We start from the raw sequence: 21,301 nt of genomic DNA, 5'->3' as shown, positions 1-21,301 counted from the left end.
CAGTGGGGCAAAGGGCCTGTTTCTATGCTGTATCTATAAAGTCTAAAGAGGATGATCACAGGTTTGAGATTTCATGATGCTTGGTGTGAAATCCTTTGTCAAGCTGAGGTGATGCTGAGTACAAGTGTTGGTGCTGACAAGACTAGCGAGGCCACATGCTTAAAGGGGGATAGGGAGGACTCAATGGCACCATTGGTGGAAGGGCTTTACCTCTGAGGCACTATTCACTGGAGAAATAATCTCTAGATACCTTCTGTATAAGGACCGAGGAAGAGAGATCAAGGATTTAAATCGAGTTTTGTGGCAATGAAATATCGTACAGGTTGTGCTTGCCCAAGTTATTCCAACTGCAGCAATATCAATATTTTCTGGAGTTATTTATACTGGAGAGAGGTCAGTTACCAGAGCTGAGGGTGTGGGATGGTGTTGGACGACGAGAGATCTGAATCTTTACTCCACTTTCTATTGTAAAAGGTTCAAATCAAGACTGCCTGTGGTATAAACGAAGTAGGTGTTGCATGAACATCACTTCCAGTCGCAGCACTGAGTCGGGGTTAGACATGCCAGCAAAACCCTCACCCAAGAAATAGCTCCTGCATCTTTACACTGCACCCTCTTACACTGGTTTGCTGCATCCTCTAACACTCCCTTGGTCTGTTGCCATGTGTGCTCAGTGTAGATCTCCAGACACATCCTGGAATGCTCCACTTAAAGGTCAAGTATCAACTGTTCCTGCAAAGTCTCTTAATCAGACTTAGGTTTAGGATTATTATTGTCAAATGAACCAGGGTACAGTTTAAAGCATTGTTTGCAAGCTGTCATAAAAATCAGATACACCACACATGAAAACAATCATCAAACTCAAACACAAAAGGGAAGATACAGAGTGCAGAATATAGTTCCCAACATTGCAATGCACCAGTTCCATAGACAAAGTCCACTGTCTACAATGGAGTAGAGGTGAATAGTACAGCACCCTAGCTTGTTGAAGGGCCATTCAGAAACCTGATGACGGAGTTTGGAAGGATGAGGGGGTTTCTCATTAAAACTTACAAAATAGTGAAAGACCTGGATAGAGTGGATGTTTCCTCTAGTGGGAGAGTCTAGGACCAGAGGACACAGCCTTAGAATAAAAGGACGTACCTTTAGAAAGGAGATGAGAAGGAATTTCAGTCAGATTAGTCAGGGTGGTGAATCTGTAGAATTCATTGCAACAGACGGCTGTGGAGGCCAAGTCGGTCGGTATTTTTAAGATGCAATTTGACAGATTCTTGATTATTAACGGTGTTTTGGGGAGAAGGCAGGAGAATGTGGTTGAGAGGAAAAGATAGATCAGCCATGATTGAATGGCGGAGTTGACCGGATGGGCCGATGGCTCAATTATGACATGAACATGTGGGGAAGAAGCTGTTTCAAACCTCTGTACCTTCTGCAAAGCAGAATCAGGGAGAAGAAGTAACGTGTTTGATGATGTTGTCTGCATTCTGAGGCAGTGTGAAGTGTAGATGGAGTCGATGGTGGGAATTCTGGTCCGTGTGATGGTATTTAACGATGAAGTCTGCAATTCATGTCTGTCAATCAATCCTCATTGAGCCCAACCTGCAGGGCCAGAGCTTCCAACCCTGAGCACTAACAGCTATGACTGAAAGCAATTTTCAAAATATAGCAGTAACTCAAAAAATTATTGTTAAGAAACATTTTTAACACTGATGTTCAGCTTATTAACAGAAGTCAACAAAAAGATACGTTTTCAATTATTGTCTGCATTTTCAATATAATGCCACCATGTAATGTAATAATCTTTAAGATAATTAGGCTGGTTGAATAATTTAAAAAATATAAAATTAAAAAATGTTGCCTGGGTTTCAGCACCTAAGTTACAGAGAAAGGATGAACAAGATAGGTCTTTATTCTTTGATTCGCAGAAGGTTAAGGGGGGACTTGATAGAGATCTTTAAAATTATGAGAGGGATAGACAGAGTTGACGTGGATAAGCTTTTTCCATTGAGAGTAGGGAAGATTCAAACAAGAGGACATGATTTGAGAATTAAGGGACAGAAGTTTAGGGGTAACATGAGGAACTTCTTTACTCAGAGATTGGTAGCTGTGTGGAATGAGCTTCCGGTGGAAGTGGTGAAGGCAGGTTCGTCTTTATCATTTAAAAATAAATTGGATAGGTAGATGGACGGGAAAGGAATGGAGGGTTATGGTCTGAGTGCAGGTAGATGGGACTAGGTGAGAGTAAGTGTTCGGCACGGACTAGAAGGGCCGAGATGGCTTGTTTCCGTGCTGTAATTAGCTGCACTACTTTTAATCTCGTAATGGAAAACTAAAAATGTTGCAGGTTGTTGAAGGAAAACATTTTCTTGGAGAGGTTGAGAGGGTTGAGAGGACTTGATGGACTGAAGGGCCTGTTTTCATGCTGTCTCTTTCATTTCAATTCCATTCAAACAGCGAACCCCTCGCTGAGCCTCGGAATAACGTTACTGAAATGCCCATGAAGTCGTTTGCCCAGCCATCTCTGTCAATTTACATCATTTCTTGCAACAAAATGTTTTCCAAGAAGGTGGCTTTGTAATTCGATGAATGACTGCGATTATATTGGTGCAGGAGCCATGGAATAATTTTCAGTTTCAAGTGTCTAAAGAGCAAAATCTAATTGTTAGAGTCGCAAGGAACTGCAGACGCTAGTTAATACAAGAAAAAGACATGAGGTGCTGGAGTAACTCAGCTGGGTCAGGCAGCATCTCTGGAGAACATGGATAGTTCACGTTTTGAGCCGGGATCCTTCTTCAGACTGATTCTAGTAGGGGGGGGGGGGACGCTTGAGAGGTGGGGCAGGACAAAGCCAGGTGTCCCAGCATTTTATCTATTTTTGTATAAGCTCTAATTGTTACTTGAATCCCTTAAATAATGTCCAAAGGGGGGACTTTATAGAGGTTTTTAAAATGATGAGAGGGATAGACAGAGTTGACGTGGAAAAGCTTTTCCCACTGAGAGTAGGGAAGATTCAAACAAGGGGACATGACTGGAGAATTAAGGGACTGAAGTTTAGGGGTAACATGAGGGGGAACTTCTTTACTCAGAGAGTGGTAGCTGTGTGGAATGAGCTTCCAGTGAAGGTGGTGGAGGCAGGTTCGTTTTTATCATTTAAAAATAAATTGGATAGTTATATGGATGGGAAAGGAATGGAGGGTTATGGTCTGAGCGCAGGTATATGGGACTAGGGGAGATTATGTGTTCGGCACGGACTAGAAGGGTCGAGATGGCCTGTTTCCGTACTCTAATTGTTATATGGTTATATGGTTATAAGTTCAAGAGTCAGACATGCAGTAAAAGATTTTCAGCATTTATTTGTGCAGGGTGTCACTGGGGATTAATTTCTGAGCTTTCAGGTGGAAAGTTCCCTTCAAATGGCAGTTCTGGGGTGTGAATTCAGAAGACGGAGACCCCCTGAGTTACTCCAGCACTTTGTGACATCTTTTTGTCAACCAGCATCTGCAGTTCCTTGTTTCTCCATAAGAAGGTGCTAGTTGGTTTGAGGTGGGAACAGAAAAGATGTTTTGTTTAACATAAATATATTCAGAATTCCTCAGGGATAGAAGAGAGTTTACAAGGTTAGGATATGGATTCGCGTTGGGAATTCCCATACCTTGACAGAGTTTATCTCTATATATTTCCCTACGGTGACTGGGAAAAGGAAATGATGAGCATCGTGCTGGAAAAAAAATTATGTGCAGAAAATGAAAGCAGTGGAACAGGACTGACTGGATCAGTCTCTCTAAAAATTGCAACGCCATCACAGGCTTGATGGATGGAATGGATTCCTTGGCTGCAGGGATTGTGTTGCCTTAGGCCGCTCTTGATTACAGAGCAGTATTTGCAAATTCTATAGTGACGATCTGCTGCCTATGTTATGAAAAACATGAGGTGCTGGAGTAACTCAGCGGGTCAGGCAGCGTCTTTGGAGAACATGGATAGGCAGATGGTTGGGACCCCTTCAGATTTCAGGAGGAAGAAAGCTCGAAGGGAGTTTAGTTTAGAGATACAGCGTGGAAACAGGCCCTTCTGCCCACTGAGTCCATGCTAACCAGCGATCACGCACACACTGGTTCTAGTCCAACACACTAGTGACAATTTACAATTTACAGAAGCCAATTAACCTACAAACCTGCATATCTTTGGAATGTGGGAGAAAACCAGAGCACCCGGAGAAAACCCACGTGGTCACAGGGAGTACAGACAACACCCGTAGTCAGGGTCGAACCTGGTTCTCTGGCGCTGTAAGGCAGCGACTCTCGCACTGCGCCACCGTGCCGCTCCAGAGATGGAGGTGGGGCAAAACCTGGCAGGTGATAGGTGGGCACACTAGAAAAGGGTTTGATTGGCAAATGGGTGGAGGAAGGCTAGAGTTGAAAGAAGACAAAAGTGTGTCACCTGAAAATGGAGAGGAGGAGTGAAATGTAGATGTAACATAAGGGTCCTGACTCGAAACATCGCCTATCCATATCCTCCAGAGATGCTGCCTGACCCGCTGAGTTCCTTCAGCACTTTATGTCCTTTCCTGAAGATTCCAGCATCTGCAGTTCCTTGTGTCAGCCAGAGACATTACAGTATGGACAGGGCTTCACGATGATAACGTTTTGGGGAAATAAATGTAGTTAGATCTTAATAGTTTCCATCCAAGTATTGATCTTCATATTGTGGCATGACATGAGAAAGTGTTGCTAGAAAGACAGGCAATTTTTTTGTAGATTAACTGATTAAACTTTTGGCCAATCTCACTCACGAGAGTGGTGAGTCTGTGGAATTCTCTGCCTCAGAGGGCGGTGGAGGCAGGTTCTCTGGATACTTTCAAGAGAGAGCTAGATAGGGCTCTTAAAAATAGCGGAGTCAGGGGATATGGGGAGAAGGCAGGAACGGGGTACAGATTGGGGATGATCAGCCGTGATCACATTGAATGGCAGTGCTGGCTCGAAGGGCTGAATGGCCTATTCCTGCACCTATTGTCTATTGTCTATTGTCACAGTTTCATTGATATCACTAAAAGTGACTGAATGCCGCAAGGCACGATGGCCTGAATAAAATGTGCCTGCCCCTTCAGCATTGATCACAACATCCATGCCGGACCACATAAAGAGTCTGAAGAAGTGTCCCGACCTGAAACATCGCCTGTCCATTCCCACCACAGATGCTGCCTGACCAGCTGTGTTCCTCCAGCAGTTTGTTTGGCTCATGAAGCTGTTTATACTTCATCGTTTAATACTTTGTATAAAACAGCCGAGCCTTAAACATTTATAAACTGTAGGTAGGCAGGAACTGCAGATGCTGTTTTAAACCGGATAGACACAAAAAGCTGGAGCAACTCAGCAGGTCAGACAGCATCTCTGAAGAAAAGGAATGGGTGACGTTTCTTGAGACTGGGTCACTTCGGGGATGGGGGAATGAGTGTATGAAGGACACAAATGATTGTCACGAAAATAGGTGTGTGCAAGCGTTCTGAATATAATAAATTATAGCCCCCCCCCCCCTTACAAATGTTATTTCTTAAATCAACTTCTTTTGTTAAAAGTCTTTGTTATATTTATACTTTTCATGTCGGTTGGATTGTGAATTCATGAAATGGCTCAATTCGTAAGAGTAGTATCACAAAAATGGACAAAGCCAACAGTGGTACAAATGTGTAAGAAGGAACTGCAGATTTTGTTTACACCAAAATTAAACACAAAATGCTGGAGTAAAGGGCCACTGTACGAGGTAATTCAAGAGCTCTCCCGAGTTTAACAAAAATCAAACTCGTGGTAAACACGTAGAATGTACGTAGCGGGTACTTCGGAGCTCGGGACATCTCTTAGCGGCTCAGAACGCTAACGGCAGGTACTCGGGAAACGCGGTAAGCTCGTGAAGACTCGTGAAGATTTTTCAACATGTTGGAAAAATGTACACGAGAGCCCCGAGTACCTACGAGCGGCTATTACCGTAATTCTCCGAGTTCGAATCGGGAAACTCGGGAGAACTCTCGAATTAGCTCGTACAGTGGGACAGGCCCTTGACTCGGAGCAGCAGGCAGCATCTCTGGAGAAAAGGAACTGCAGATGCTGGAAAATCAAAGGTAGACAAAAGTGCTGGAGAAACTCAGCGGGTGCAGCAGCATCTATGGAGCGAAGGAAATAGGCAACGTTGCCTATTTCCTTCGCTCCATAGATGCTGCTGCACCCGCTGAGTTTCTACAACACTTTTGTCTACCTTCTGGAGAAAAGGTGTCTGAAGTACCATAAAGAAACGTAACCTTTTTCCTTTCCTCCAGTTGTATAAATGATGTCAGCTCACACGTTGTTTACCTTTTATAAGCAGTCTCCAGGGGAATCATCCAGTGATCTAACCAGCAAATAATTTTCCTGGTTACACAAAGAATAATGATGATTGGGCAAGGCATTGCCTTTGGGAAAGAATGATGGAAGTGGATTCGATACTTACCATTCAAAAGCAAATTAGATATCCTCTTGGAAAAGAATTATGGGATTCTGAAGAGAGAGTGGGGAAGTGAAACTAATTTAATGGGTCTTTTGGGTATCGTCAGGTGATCTTTTGAATTACTTGACCTAACCTTTAGTCATCTCTCTGGTAATTTCTGTCTTCATAGTCTTAAAGGCACTTTAAGTGGTCATCAAGGTACAATATATATACTCTGTCTTCTCTCCTACTGTCTGTCCATCTGGTGCTCCTCTCTGAGTAATCGGTCGTCATTGGAATCTATGTTCCCTTGTTGGCCTCTCTGCTGAGGATATTAGGTCTTTATTATCTATCATCAATTGGCCTTTTTACGTGATTGTGGTTTGGGAAGCGTGCTGGTTTTGGGGCAGGTTGGAGGAAAGGTGTTCTGAAAGTAGAATCTTGGGTCACTGAGAGGTGGGGGGGGAGAGGTGGGCAGTTGCGGGGTTTGCTCTTTGCCAGTTGTCTCGGAGCCCCCTCCTGTGTAAAGCTCGATGGGCAGAAACTGAAGCCACGATGTGTGTAAAGTGGACAACCTCACACCAGGAGAGTGAACAATTTAAACAAAACGATTGAGGCAAAGCACCCAGCAGCAGCCTGACAAGATTATATTCACTGAGAGACAGTACCTGATTATTCTGGTCCGTGAATAAACCTTGGACCATAAATGTCCTATCCGGGCTTCCTGTTCATCGAACCATGGGGTTCATAACAGGAAATTATCTTTGGGACACAAATTCGAAAGCGGGAATAGTTAATCAAAGTAAAGTGATCAACAAAATAATATGATGTGTAGATTTATCAGTTTCTGTAAATTGACCGTGTTGTGAAGGGAGTGAATGAGAAAGTGGATTAACAGAACTAGTGTAAATCTAGTTAACTAGTTCACCAGATTAAACTAGTAAACTAGTAAAGAAGGGCCTGTTTCCGAGCCGTATCTTTCGATCAGTCCTATAATGGAGGCGCAAGAAACTGCAAATAACAGATCTAAAGTGAACATGTGCTTGATGGTTAGCATGGACATGGTGGGCTGAAGGGCCTGTTTCCATGCTGGATCTTTCAAGCAACAAATCAATCAATAAAACAAAGAAGTGACCACCAAACCTGGAGAATTAAAGTGATAAAAGGGAGCAGAGATAAGCCACTAGCCTCTGACTGCTCTGTCATTCCAGACACCATTTTGTGTCTCAGGGTCATTTACCTGCTTTAAGACCATATCCGTTCATATCTTTCCTATGCAAACGCCCATCAGTCTGATCTTTGAATGGACACTATGACTAGTTAATACACAACCCTCTGAGGCAGAGACAGGCATGAAGTTATCGGTCTCTGAATTAAACACTCATCACGAACATTATGGTTTGTAGGTTATTTGGCCTCGGTTTCCTCCCAGTGGGTAGGGAGTGGATGAGAAAGTGGGATAACATAGAACTAGAGTGAACAGGTGATCAATGATCAGTGTGGGCCGAAGGGCCTGTTTCCATATTGTATCTCTAAACTGATTATAATGATCAGAAGATTATGGAGAAAAGGTTACAGCGGAGAATAGGAGAGATAGTGTTTGAATGCTTCACTCAGTTTGCTAGAATTGTCTTTTTTAATCATCCGCATTTAATTATTTAAATGGAGAGAGTGCTTGCAAGCAACGAGCGTTTGTAATGATTTATTTGGGAAAATGGGAGCGGCGGAATTGGGAGAGAAGTTGAACTTTTATATTGGTATAGCCTCAGATTGTTGGAATTCTCCTCAACACAAGGGCGTGAGGTTGAATAATGAGTCCCAACACCTATATTTCTCCATCAGAAGGACAATGAAGTATCCTGTTCCTTGTTCTGGTGAATAGTGTGGAGAGCATCCTGCCTGAAGAAAGGTCTCGACCCGAAACGTCGCCTATTCCTTCGCTCCATAGATCTATTGCCTCGCCCGCTGAGTTCCTCCAGCATTTTTGTCTACCTCGCCAAAGAAAGCCTCCACAGAACATAATGATAAGGCAATAGATCTGCAGTAAGACACACGTCACGTTTGTCACGTTTACCGAGACACAGTGAAAAACTTTGCGTGCCATCTAGTCAAATCATACCATGAGTACAATCAAAGGTAGACACAAAATGCTGGAGTAACTCAGCGGGACAGGCAGCATCTCTGGAGAGAAGGAATGGGTGACGTTTCAGGTCGAGACCCTTCTTCAGATTTAAACCAGCATCTGCAGTTCTTTCCTACACATGAGTACAATCAAGCTGTAACACCGATAACACAGTTAATGCAAAGAGAAAAAAACCACAGTGCAGAATGTAGTGTTTCAGTATTATAGCATTACAGTTACAGAGAGAATGCAGATTTTAAAAAGTGCAAGGGTGTACATGAGGTAGGTTGGAAGATTGAGACGATACCCTTAGTTTATGAGAGGACAGTTCGGTAGTCTGATAACACTGGAGAAAAAGCTGTTCCTAAATCTGGTGGTACGTGCTTATAAGATTTCTGTTGCGACTATGACGGGTCGCAGGCAAGTCGCCGAAAAAAATTGCATAAGTGTGACAGACCCTTAAGTTTCTGTGTGAGGTATTTCTTCACTAATAAAACTCACTTTTCCTATCATTATCTTTGTTCCCCTCAGAAGTTTTTATCGGTTCGAGGCCGTTTGGGACAGCTCCTTGCACAATTCCCTCCTTCTGAACCGCGTGACTCCATATGGAGAAAGAATCTACATGACCCTTTCAGCATACCTGGAGGTTTGTCTGCTCAGCTCCTTCTAAACTCTGCAATGGTTGCTGCTTCAATTCAGACTTGTTTTACATCTGTGTAAATGCAAGAAAGGTCCAGGGACAAGGAATAGTTGAACACAAATCAAGGGCGATCAGATGAAGTCCACTGCCAATGTTTAACTCCAAAGATAGACACAAAAAGCTTGAGTAACTCATGCGGGTCAGACAGTATATCTGGAGAATAGGAATGGGTGATGTTTCGGGTCGAGACCCTTCTTCAGACTGAGAGTCGGGGGAAAGGGAATCGAGGGGTATAGACAGTGATGCAGGGAGATGTAGCACAAATAAATGAAAGAGATGCAGATGGTAAAGGAAACAGGCCATTGTTACCTGTGGGCTGGGTGAAAATGAGTTACCGACAATGAAGGCGACAATGACTAGGGTGGGGGAGGGACAGAGAGAATGGGGATGCTTGGGTTACCTGAAGTTACAGGAATCTATTCATACCACTGGGTTGTAAGCTGCCCATGCGAAATATGAGGTGCTTATCCTCCAATTTGCGTTTGGCCTCACTCTGACAATGGAGGAGGCCTAGGACGGAATGGTCAGAACTGGAAGGAGAATTAAAGTGTTTGGCAACCAGGTGATCAGGTAGATCCAGGCAGACTGAGCAAAGGTGTTCAGCAACACGATTGCCCAGTCTACGTTTGGTCTCACCGATGTATAGGAGTCCACACCTGGTACAAAGGATACAGCATGTTTAACTCCAGTGGGGACAAGAAAATTGTATGTTAAATGAGATTTGAGTTTAGTTTATTGTCATGTGTACCGAGGTACAGTGAAAAGCTTTTGTTGCGTGCTAACCAGCCAGCGGCAAGACAATACATGGTTACATTTGAGCCATTCACAGTATGCGGATACATGATAAAGGGAGTTCAGGACTGCTCTCTAGTTGTGGTAGAATGGTTTAGATTTGTAACAAAAGTGACAATATTGGTTCATTATTTGTTTAGTATGGCCACAGTATCTCTTACCCCTAGTTCAGTGGCTTATGCGAAGTACATGTTGTTATTAGTTTGGGATTATGTTAGTGCTTATCCCCAGATGCCTTTGTGTGGAGGTTGGAGATGGGGGTTAGGCTTGATCCACCCCATTTACAAGCAGAGCATCTCTGTATCAATGCAGACACACATATTACCAGGTTAGACTCAATGCACAACGTGAATGATGGCTGTGTCAAGAGTGTGTAAGTCATATGTAAAGACAACAGAACAATTAAGTTCTTACTTGCAACAGCTTAATAGGGCGGCAAATGCAATACACACAGAAAATATAATTTTTAAAAATTCAGTAATTAATAACAGTGATAACTAGCGCAAAAAAACAAACTGCTCATGGTGACCAAAGACGGTCCTTAGAAGTTCATAGTTGCTGAGGTTTGTGTTGTGAAGTGTCAAAGAGCTTGATGGTTGTTGGGACGAAGCTATCCTTGAGCCTCGTGGCCTGGGTTATCAGGCTCCAAGCACCTTCCCAATGGTAGGAGCGAAATGAAATCAGCTTCTGACATATGTGTGCTATTGACTTTGGTGGAACGCAGTTTTGGAGCCACCTGTATCAGACTTTAAGATTACAGTATTTTGGCTGCACTCCTGATTGTAATAATTTTCTGCGCCCTTTCAACTTGCAGCTGGACCATTGCATTCAGCCAGCGGTGATCACCAAAGATATCTGCATGGTCTTCTACTCCCGGGATGCCAAGATCTCGCCTCCACGTTCCCTGCGTAACCTGTTTGGCAGTGGCTACGCAAAGACACCCGACTGGTACGCTCAAAATCAAAATGGGGTTTGAAAGTGCTGTCGTTAGTAAATTGGAATGGGAGAAATGTTATTGATCGCTTTAATTTGGAGTTTAGAGATACAGCGCAGAAACAGGCCCTTCGGCCCACCGAGCCCACGCCGACCAGCAATCCCTGTTACGCTGGCACATACGACACACTAGGGCCAATTTACAATTTTACCAAAGCCAAACGCACAGGTCTTTGGAGTGTGGGAGAAAACCGGAGCACCCGTGGGAAAACCCGTGTGGTTACCCGGCGAATGTACAAATTCTGTACAGACAGCACCTGTGGTCGGGATCGAACCCGGGTCTCTGGTGCTGTACGGCAGCAACTCTACCGCTGCGCCACCGTGCCACTTTACTTGAGAATTTTACACATATGTAAATGGACGTAAAATATTTTTGATAAAAATGTATTGTGGTTGCAAATGTAAAATGCTGCAGATTGTGCAGGCAGACAGTAAAGGGCCTGTCCCACTTACGTGTCCTTGGCACACAAATTACGCAACCTCGTGGTCGCGTTGAATCGCACGGGCATCGTATGGTCGGTCCCACTTAGAAGTGCGGAGGGGTATGGAGTTGTGCGCGACATCGCGCGGGGCTCCGAATTTTTTGTAGTGAACGAAATCTTCGCGCGCCAACGTAAGTGGGACAGGCCCTTAAGGATGCAAACAAAACTAACAAGCTGTTTTTCTTTGTTTTATTTCAGTAACCGAATAAGTGGGGTTTATGAGCTTAGTCTGTGTAAAATGTCAGACACAGGGAGCCCTGGTAAGTGCAAGATTCCTCATCTTGGTTATGCAGATTACTGCTCTGTGGTATTAACATGCACACAGCTTTGGTTGGAGCCTCCACATGACCAAACTGCTTGGGTTTACTGAAGACAGACACAAAATGCTGAAGTAACTCAGTGGGTCGGGCAACATCTGGAGAAAAGGAATAGGTGACGTTTCAGGTTGCAACCCTTCTTCAGACTGAAAGCTGGGTGGGGGGGGGGGGGGTGGGAGACGGAGGCAAGATAAGGCTAGAACAAATCAGGGCTAGAATTTTCTGGGCTTTTCTCGCGTCCGGTTTCCCCCCCATCTTTCTGAAGGACCCGAAACATCACCTATTCCTTTTCTCTAGAGATGCTGCCTGACCCGTTGAGTTACTCCAGCATTTTGTGTCGATCTTCAGTATAAACCAGCATCTGCAGTTCATTCAACCACATGCTTGGGTTTACATGTGTCTTTCCTCATGACAAGGGAACCACAGGCACAGCCAGCATATTTAGCACTTTGCCAGTTGCCATGAAAAGATAGGTGAGCCATGGAGCCATACGGCATGGAAATGCTCATCTATTCTAGTCCAGTTTGTCTGCACCAGACTCTCAATCATCACCTCAAACTATTGCAGTCCATGGGATGTCACAGACCCTTAATCATCACCTCAAACTATTGCAGTCCATGCTATGTCCTTGATTCAACTGAAATATCCCCCTCCACTCTCCAAGCCCTCGTGTAGACTGACCCGACTTTATTCTCCAAACTTTCCCATCAAGATTCCATCACCCACCTACATGCCAAGGGAGATCCCATCACGTCCGTGGGATGTGGGAGGAATCCCACTCAGTCACGGGGAGAATGTGCGGACAACGCGCGTGGGGAGGGGGGGGAGTTGTGTTTAGTTTTTAGTTACGTGAACTGAGGTACAGTAAAAAGCTTTTTGTTGCGTGTAAGCCAGTCAGTGGAAAGACAATGCAAGATTACAATCCATAGTGTACAGATACATGATAATGGGAATAATATGAATAACGTTAGTGCAAGATAAAGTGTGATCAAAGATAGACCGAGGGTCTCCACTGAGGACGATAGAAGCTCAGGACCGCTCTCTAGCAGTTGGTAGGATGGTTGTGTTGCCTGATAACAAGGGAGAATGTGTGGACTGCACACGTGAGGAGAGAATGTGCAGACCACACACAGACAGCACCAGGAGTCAGGTTTGAACCCAGGTCACTGTACATTGACAGAAGGCCTCTGCATGTAACACATTGTTAAATTGAGTCATTGAGCTGTACAGCATGGAAACAGGCCCATCAGCCCACATTATCGATGCTGACCAGGTTCATGGGCCAGTTCCATTTGCCTGCATTTGGGTCGTAGTCCCCTAAACCCCATTCAAATTGCTGTCCAAATGTCTTTTAAAAGTCATCATTGTATCCATTTGTATAGTTTCCTCTGGCAGCTCATTCCAGATATGCACGACCTTCTGAGTGAAAAGGTTGCCCTTGAGGTCCCTCTTTAATCTCACCCCGCTCACCTTAACCCAATGTTCTCGACTTTTAGAGTCCTCTATCCTTAGGAGAGAAAAAGTTGAGCATTCACTTTATCCGTGTTCCTCGTGTCCTTGTTAATAAGTGACACACTTCAGTCTCCAATTCTCTAAAGGAGAAATGTCCCAGCCTATCCAACCTGCAACCCCAGATAACATCCTGGTGAATTTATTCTGCACCCTTTCCAATGTAATGGCAACCCGTAGCTGTGCCAACAGAACTGCACACAGTCTCATCAATGACTTGTACAGCTGCATCATGATCTCCCAACCTATGTCTCAATGTTATTCTCATTGAAGGCAAGCATGTCAAATGCCTCCTTCACCACCCTGACCACTTGATTTGCTGCTTTCAGGAACCATGCACCCCACTCCCAAATGCAAACAACTCAAGACATTTATGGTTGAATGCAGGAAAAAAAAACTAAATTATGAGACAGTGGTGTGTCTGAAAACTCTTCTCAAAGCAACGGGTGTGGTGTTCATGGAGACTGGACCACTGGGTGGCATAATGCTCTGATATGTTCCAGGGATGCAAAGAAGGAGAAGGAAAATTTTGGATACCTCGGTTGCCTACGTGAGAGGAGAGGAGAATTTGGCCGGCTGGAGGCCCCGTGGGGACAGCCTCATCCTGGAACACCAGTGGGAGCTGGAAAAACTGGACATCCTGCATGAGGTAATGTTCAAACTGCCTTAACCCAGGCCTGGGGGTGGTTTGTGTTCTGGAGCTGGGGATCTAGGGAGGTCTGATTCCCAGGTCTGAAGATCTGGGGAGGTCTACGGCCCAGTATTGGGGATAGGTATAGGTTTATTATAGACACACATACCGAGTTTTAGAGTTATTATTGTCACATGTACTGAGGTGCAGTGTAAGGTGCCTGTGCCACTTGCCGAGTGTCGCAACATTTTTTGTTGCCGCTGGATTTTGAAATGTTCAAAATCTTTTGGCGACACTGATATGGCGTGGGTAGTCGCCGAAAAAATCACCAAGTGGGACAGAATCATAAAGCTTTGTTTTATATGCTACCCAATCGATCAGATATACCACATATAAATACAAGCAAGTCAAACTCGAATACAATGGGTAAAGCAAGGGGGAAGATACAGACTGCAGAATACAGTTCTTAGCATTGAAGTGCAACAGTTCCATAGACACAGTCTAATGTTTGCAATGGGGTAGAGGTGAATTGGACAACACCCTGGGTTATGGATTTACCACTCAAAAGCCTGATAACAGAGGGGAAGAAGCTGTTCCTGAGTCTGGTGATGCGCGCTTTCAAGCTTCTGCACCTCCTGCCAGACGGGAGCAGGGAGAAGAAGAAATCACCAGGGTGAGACAAGTCTTTGATAATGTTGGCCGCTTTTCCAAGGTTGTGTCAAGTGTAGATGGAGTCAATGTTGGGAAGTCAGATCAGTGTGATATGGAACTCTGGGCCAGAGGACGGTGACCCCAGTAATTCTAGGGACCTGTAGAGTTCTGTCACCACAGAGGGAAATTATAGTAGTTGACTTGTTCAATGTTTGGTCGAGATGAATCCAAGAGGTAATTTACAGTTGTCATTGAACCCACCAACCCATTCCAGGGAAGTGGGAATACACCAGTGCACTGGGGGGGGGGGGGGGAGGAGCCAACAGGTCACACAGAGAATGTGCAAACTCCACAAACACTGCACCCCAGGTCGGGATGAACCCAAGTCCATGGGTAGTGCACTGCCCACTGTACTATCGTGCTATTCCTCAGGATGAACGGCACCGAAAAATTGGAATAAATTGGAAAAAAGGGGTACGCTGAAAATATGTAAATTGCATGCAGTGTGTTTCAGGAGAGAATTCCAGATTGATTGAAAACATTTTGCATTGTGGTCTTTAGTGGGTCCCACCAGCTAGATAAAGACCCTGAATCCATTGACCGAACATGCTCCGGATTCCCAGTTCTGTCTGTACGGAATCAGGGGCCACAGTTTAAGTATGAGGAACAAACCATTTAGAACGGAAACGAGGAAACACTTTTTCTCACAGAGAGTGGTGAGTCTGTGGAATTCTCTGCCTCGGAGGGCGGTGGACGCAGGTTCTCTGGATGCTTTCAAGAGAGAGCTAGATAGGGCTCTTAAAAATAGCGGAGTCAGGGGATATGGGGAGAAGGCAGGAACGGGGTACTGATTGTGGATGATCAGCCATGATCACATTAAATGGCGGTGCTGGCTCGAAGGGCGAAATGGCCTACTCCTGCACCTATTGTCTATTGTCAGTGCAGATTTTTTATCTCCGGTCCAATTTGCCCAGGTTGAGCGGACTCGCCATCTCCTGCTGCTGAGGGAGAAGCTGGGTGAAGCGCCGCCCAAGTCTCTCTGCGACTCCATCTCTCCGAGTATGAGCAGCGGCACGCTCAGCACCTCCACCAGCATCTCCTCCCAGATATCCACCACCACCTTCGAGAGCGCCGTCACACCCAGCGAGAGCAGTGGGTACGACTCTTCGGACATCCAGAGCCTGGTGGACCGTGAGAAGGAGCTGGCGACCAAGGTATGGCACTGTGATGAACCCCCCCCCCCCCTTGTGGAGTCGGTCAAGAGAAAGAACGAGAAGAGTTCCAAACAATTGTTGCCATCATTATTCCCGGCAGGATGCCCCAGGTCACTTCACACAAAATAACAAACGGGATGGTCAACACAAAGTGCTGGAGTAACTCGGTGGGTCAGGCAATATCTGGCAGACTGGATAGATCAGGACCCTCGTTCAGACTGATTGTAGGGGCTACAATCATCCTTCAGACCAATTGTAGCCCCCAACAAACAGTCTGAAGAAGGGTTCTGACGCAATACGTCTCCTATCCATTTTCTCCAGAGATGCCGTCTGACCCGGTGAGTTACTCCCGCACTTTGTGTCTATCTTTGGTATAAACCAGCATCTGCAGTTCATTTTTATTACAAATAAGACGATAATGACCAGATAATATGATTTAATGATGTTGAGCGAGGGATTGAAAATTGGTCCAGACAGGAAGGTTAGATCCCCGGTACACAAAAATGCTGGAGAAACTCAGCGGGTGCAGCAGCATCTATGGAGCGAAGGAAATAGGCGGCGTTTCGGGCCGAAACCCTTCTTCAGACTGAGAAGGAAGGAAAAAGGGAGGAGGAGGAGCCTGAGGGCGGGGGGATGGGAGGAGACAGCTCGAGGGTTAAGGAAGGGGAGGAGACAGCAAGGGCTAGCAAAATTGGGAGAATTCAATGTTCATGCCATCCGGACGCAAACTACCCAGGCGGAATATGAGGTGCTGTTCCTCCAATTTCCGGTGTTGCTCACTCTGGCAATGGAGGAGACCCAGGACAGAGAGGTCGGAATGGGAGGGGGAGTTGAAGTGCTGAGCCACCGGGAGTTCAGGTAGGTTATTGCGGACTGAGCGGAGGTGTTCGGCGAAACGATCGCCCAACCTCCGCTTAGTCTCTCCGATGTAAATCAGATGACATCTAGAGCAGCGGATGCAGTAGATGAGTTTGGAGGAGATACATGTGAACCTTTGTCGCACCTGGAACGACTGCGTGGGTCCTTGAATGGAGTCGAGGGGGGAGGTGAAGGGACAGGTGTTGAATTTCTTGCGGTTGCAACGGAAAGTGCCTGGGGAGGGGGTGGTACGGGAGGGAAGGGAAGAATTGACAAGGGAGTTGCGGAGGGAGAGGTCTTTGCGGAAGGCAGACATAGGGGGAGATGGGAAGATGTGGCGAGTGGTGGGGTCATGTTGGAGGTGGCGGAAATGGCGGAGGATTATTTGTTGTATTTGCCGGCTGGTGGGGTGAAAGGTGAGGACTAGGGGGACTCTGCCCTTGTTGCGAGTGCGGGGATGGGGAGAGAGAGCAGTGTTGCGGGGTATGGATGAGACCCGGGTGCGAGCCTCATCTATGGTGGTGGAGGGGAATCCCCGTTCCCTGAAGAACGAGGACATTTCCGATGCCCTGGTGTGGAACGTCTCATCCTGGGAACAGATGCGGCGTAGGCGGAGGAATTGGGAGTAGGGGATGGAGTCTTTACAGGGGGCAGGATGGGAAGACGTGTAGTCCAGATAGCCATGTGAGTCAGTTGGTTTGTAGTGTATGTCGGTCAGAAGTCTGTCCCCTGCGATGGAGATGGTGAGGTCAAGGAATGGTAGGGAAGTGTCGGAAATGGTCCAGGTGTATTGGAGTGCCGGATGGAAGTTGGTGGTGAAGTGGATGAAGTCAGTCAGTTGTGTGTGGGTGCAGGAGGTGGCCCCAAAGCAGTCGTCAATGTAACGGAGGTAGAGGTCGGGGATGGGGCCCTGGTACGTATTGAACAAGGATTATTCAACGTACCCGACAAAGAGGCAGGCGTAGCTGGGGCCCATGCGTGTGCCCATAACTACGCCTTGTGTTTGGAGGAAATGGGAGGAGTCAAACGTAAAGTTGTTGAGGGTGAGGACCAACTCCGCTAGGCAGAGGAGGGGTCAGTGGCTGGGTATAGGTTGCTCCTCTGGTCGAGGAAGAACCGGAGGGCTTCGAGGCCATCCTGGTGGGGGATGGAGGTGTAGAGTGACTGGACATCCATGGTGAAGATGAGGGGGTGAGGGCCCCCCCTTGCTCCACTTGGAGGTGACGTAGTGGAGATCTTTACCTGTCGCTGAGAAGACAGATATTTAGTGCTCTTGTATGAAACACAGCACAGGAACATGCCCTTCGGCCCACAATGTCTGTGCCGCATATGATGTCTAGTCCAATTCTTACCTGCCTGTACATGATAGATATCCCTCCATAGCCATGTGCCTATCCAAAACTCTCTTAAGCACCACTATTGTATCTGCCCCCACCATCACCTCTGGCAGCTTATTCCAGGCACTCACCACCCTCTGTGTAAAATAACACTTGCCCTGCACGTCTAACCTTTGCCCCTCCCACCTTACCCCTGGCATTGCTGCACTATTTGAGCCTTGCACTGGGGCACCAGCCTCTATTTGTGCTCCGGGATTTGAACCCATATCACCTGTCTTACCACTGCTGCGTAGGTGATGCTCTGAAAGTAGATACAATAACAGCATTACAGAACAAGTTGAGAAGTTAGCCACTACATTTTTTGGCAGTGCTTTATAAAAACAATATGCAACTTGTGTTAGTTTGTGTGTTTCATCCACAAATACGTTTGTTCTGAAAGTGAATGGATGTCTCGGCTCCGATTGCCCAGAATAATCGGTCGTAGGACTGATCGCCCTTTAGCCGCTTCTCAGTTTGCAGATAGCAAAAAATAATTATTGATGCTCTGATTCCTTAGCCAAGTATTCTGTGTTTATCAGTAGCGTGGAGCTGTTTTATACCCGGTTGGCCTGTTGTTGATGCGCATTAATCTCTCTGTTCCAGTGCCTGCGACTTCTAATGCACACCTTTAACAAGGATCTGAACCAGGTGTGCAGTAGCATCAGTGACAGTAAGGTAAGCACCCGCTCGCCTTGTGGAAGCACAAAAGGACACAAAGTGCTGGCAGGACTCAGTGGGTTAGGCAACATGTTCTCCAGAGATGAGACGGCACGCCTTGCAGCACCAGAGACCCGGGTTCAATCCTGACAACAGGTGCTGTCTGTACAGAGTTTGTACGTTCTCCCCGTGACCTGCTGGGTTTTCTTCGGGAGCTCTGATTTCCTCCCACACTCCAAAGACGTACAGGTTTGGAGGCTAATTGGCTTGGTAAAATTGTAAATTGTCCCTAGTGTGTGTGTAGGATAGTGTCAGTGTGCGGGATGTGACGAAGTCGATCCTTTAATAAGAGTCAAGAAACTATTAGATTAACCATCAGCAGTGAGTTTTACTTGCACAAGAGGAGAAATGTCTCAGTCAAAGGTACACAAAATTGCTGGGGAAACTCAGCGGGTGCAGCAGCATCGATGGAGCGAAGGAAATAGGCGACGTTTCGGGCCGAAACCCTTCTTCAGTCTCAGTCAAAGGTTGTGATCACAATTACAAAGTGAAGTCGGTACAGCAGGACATTTATACACCAAAAAAGATGAGGAAGTACAGATATGAAGTAGATTGATATGTTCATTACAGGAATTGTATTTACATTTACATTGTAACAAAAGTCACAACTTCTCGGTTCTGAATGCAACAAAGGCAACGTCAATGAAGGTGTTAATGGTGAGTCTGTGAGAACCAGGGTATAGTGGAGCTGACAGTTAATATATTAATGGAAGATAGCTGGCAGCTTGAACTAATGTATGAATAAACACCTCCAACTGTTATTGGGACTTCCACAGACGATCACTGGTTAGCATGGACTCGGTGGGCCGAAGGGCCTATTTCCTCCCTGTATCTCTGCACTAAACTAAATAAGGTTCACCGTCCCCACATCCCTCGATTCTCCTAATGTCCCTTGGTTTTGCTCAGTCACAAAGCTTGAGCTACATAACTAGTTTTTGATTCCTGCCAATGCCTATTGTTGGGTCTGGATAAACCTCAGGCTTGAGTCTGGCTCGGATTGCCCACGGCAGGATGGGTTTTAATCTTGTAGGGAGCAGGCCTTCGGATGAAGGGATGAGGAGACGGTTTTGGCGGCTGGAGCAGGCAAGGGGGGCATCACTCATTGTTGGGTGCTCCTGGCAGAGAGAGTTGGTTCAGAACAGTAACTGCACGGGGGGGGGGGGGGGGGATGTTTGTACACGTCCTCCACCTGTTAGTTACACACACACACACACACACACACACACACACACACACACACACACACACACACACACACACACACACACACACACACACACACACACGGACACACAACCGCACGTACAATTGACACCACACGCACAGAACACCGTGTTCACACGTACACTGACACTACATGCATGGACACCACACACAGATTCATGCACTCAATGCGTGCGGTACCCGGGTGCATGCAGTGCTCCATGTGTGTTTGTGGTATCTATGTGCATGTGCGTGGCATTTCCGTGTGCATGTTGAACTAGCAGGTGAAGGGAGGACAAGTGGTACCATATCCAACAGTGTGCATCATTCAGGTGACCCAATCCTTGCCTCACTTGCACCACTGACTCTCTGAGTTTTAATTGCATTTATTATTTTTCATTGAAACTGCATCAGAAAGCACACTAAAACGCAACAATGTGGGATGCAATTTCCAAACACCTATATTTTATTGAAGCACAAAAATGCAAAAGAAATTGCTGTTAGTTTTGAAAATAGGAAAATTTCAGAAAATAGGATGTCTGACAAATCAGTTCATGTAGAGGGTGAGTGAGTTTATGAAAATCTGTCTCGTTGTTGAATATTCTACAATATTCTGCCGGTTGTAATAAGTCCTACTTATCTCAATATTTTGAACAGACCCCACCACCTCCCAAAAAATAGAAAGAAGTGGGCGGGCAGACAGATGAATGAATGAATTAATTAATTAATTAATTAATTAATTAATTGATTAATTAATGGATTAATGAATGAATGAATGAATGAATGAATGAATGAATGAATGACAAATAAATAAACTGGTAGGAATATCGGTGGATAGATAGGTAGATGGATGGATATGCCCATCACCTTGTATAGAATATCTTTATCTTTGAACATGTCTTTTGGCATCTCCCAAAGTAGTACTGCTCCCCTGTTAAGCAGTGTAGATTCCTGTTACTCCATTGAAAAAAAGCATCCAGTGCTCAAATCTGTAGATAAATCAAGGAATTGGATATTTCAACATTTCCACCTATTGAGTAATATTATTCTGTAGCCAAGATATTATTTACCAAGAATATTCCTTGCCTTTTGAGGAGAATGCAGTGGAATTTGAGGATTACAAATTAACTCAGCCTTCTTGAGATGGCGGGGATCTGCTGTGCATCAAACCAAGTGTGTGTTTAAAGACAATGAACTGCAGATGCTGGTTTACGAAGAAAGACGCAAAGTGCTGGAGTAACGTGCGGGGGTGGGGGTGGGGGGGGGGGGGGCTGTCAAGCAGC

The 21,301-nt window shown here is 45.7% G+C and overlaps 1 protein-coding gene across 15 annotated transcripts in view; it reads left to right on the top strand.

Moving 5' to 3' along the window:
• kif1b (kinesin family member 1B) overlaps positions 1-21,301 on the top strand; it is a 247,101-nt gene that overhangs the window by 214,657 nt on the left and 11,143 nt on the right. For all 15 annotated transcript variants that reach the window (XM_033048547.1, XM_033048544.1, XM_033048541.1 and 12 more), the window contains 6 exons: positions 9,107-9,221; positions 10,882-11,015; positions 11,741-11,802; positions 13,872-14,017; positions 15,625-15,864; positions 18,702-18,773. In XM_033048547.1, the coding sequence (XP_032904438.1) occupies positions 9,107-9,221; positions 10,882-11,015; positions 11,741-11,802; positions 13,872-14,017; positions 15,625-15,864; positions 18,702-18,773 (769 nt within the window). The remainder of the gene's footprint in view (positions 1-9,106; positions 9,222-10,881; positions 11,016-11,740; positions 11,803-13,871; positions 14,018-15,624; positions 15,865-18,701; positions 18,774-21,301) is intronic.

This window comes from Amblyraja radiata, chromosome 31 (assembly GCF_010909765.2).
Source record: "Amblyraja radiata isolate CabotCenter1 chromosome 31, sAmbRad1.1.pri, whole genome shotgun sequence".
NCBI lineage: Eukaryota > Metazoa > Chordata > Chondrichthyes > Rajiformes > Rajidae > Amblyraja > Amblyraja radiata.
Note: the sequence above shows the minus strand (reverse complement) of the source record. Positions and strands in the feature narration are given on the sequence as shown.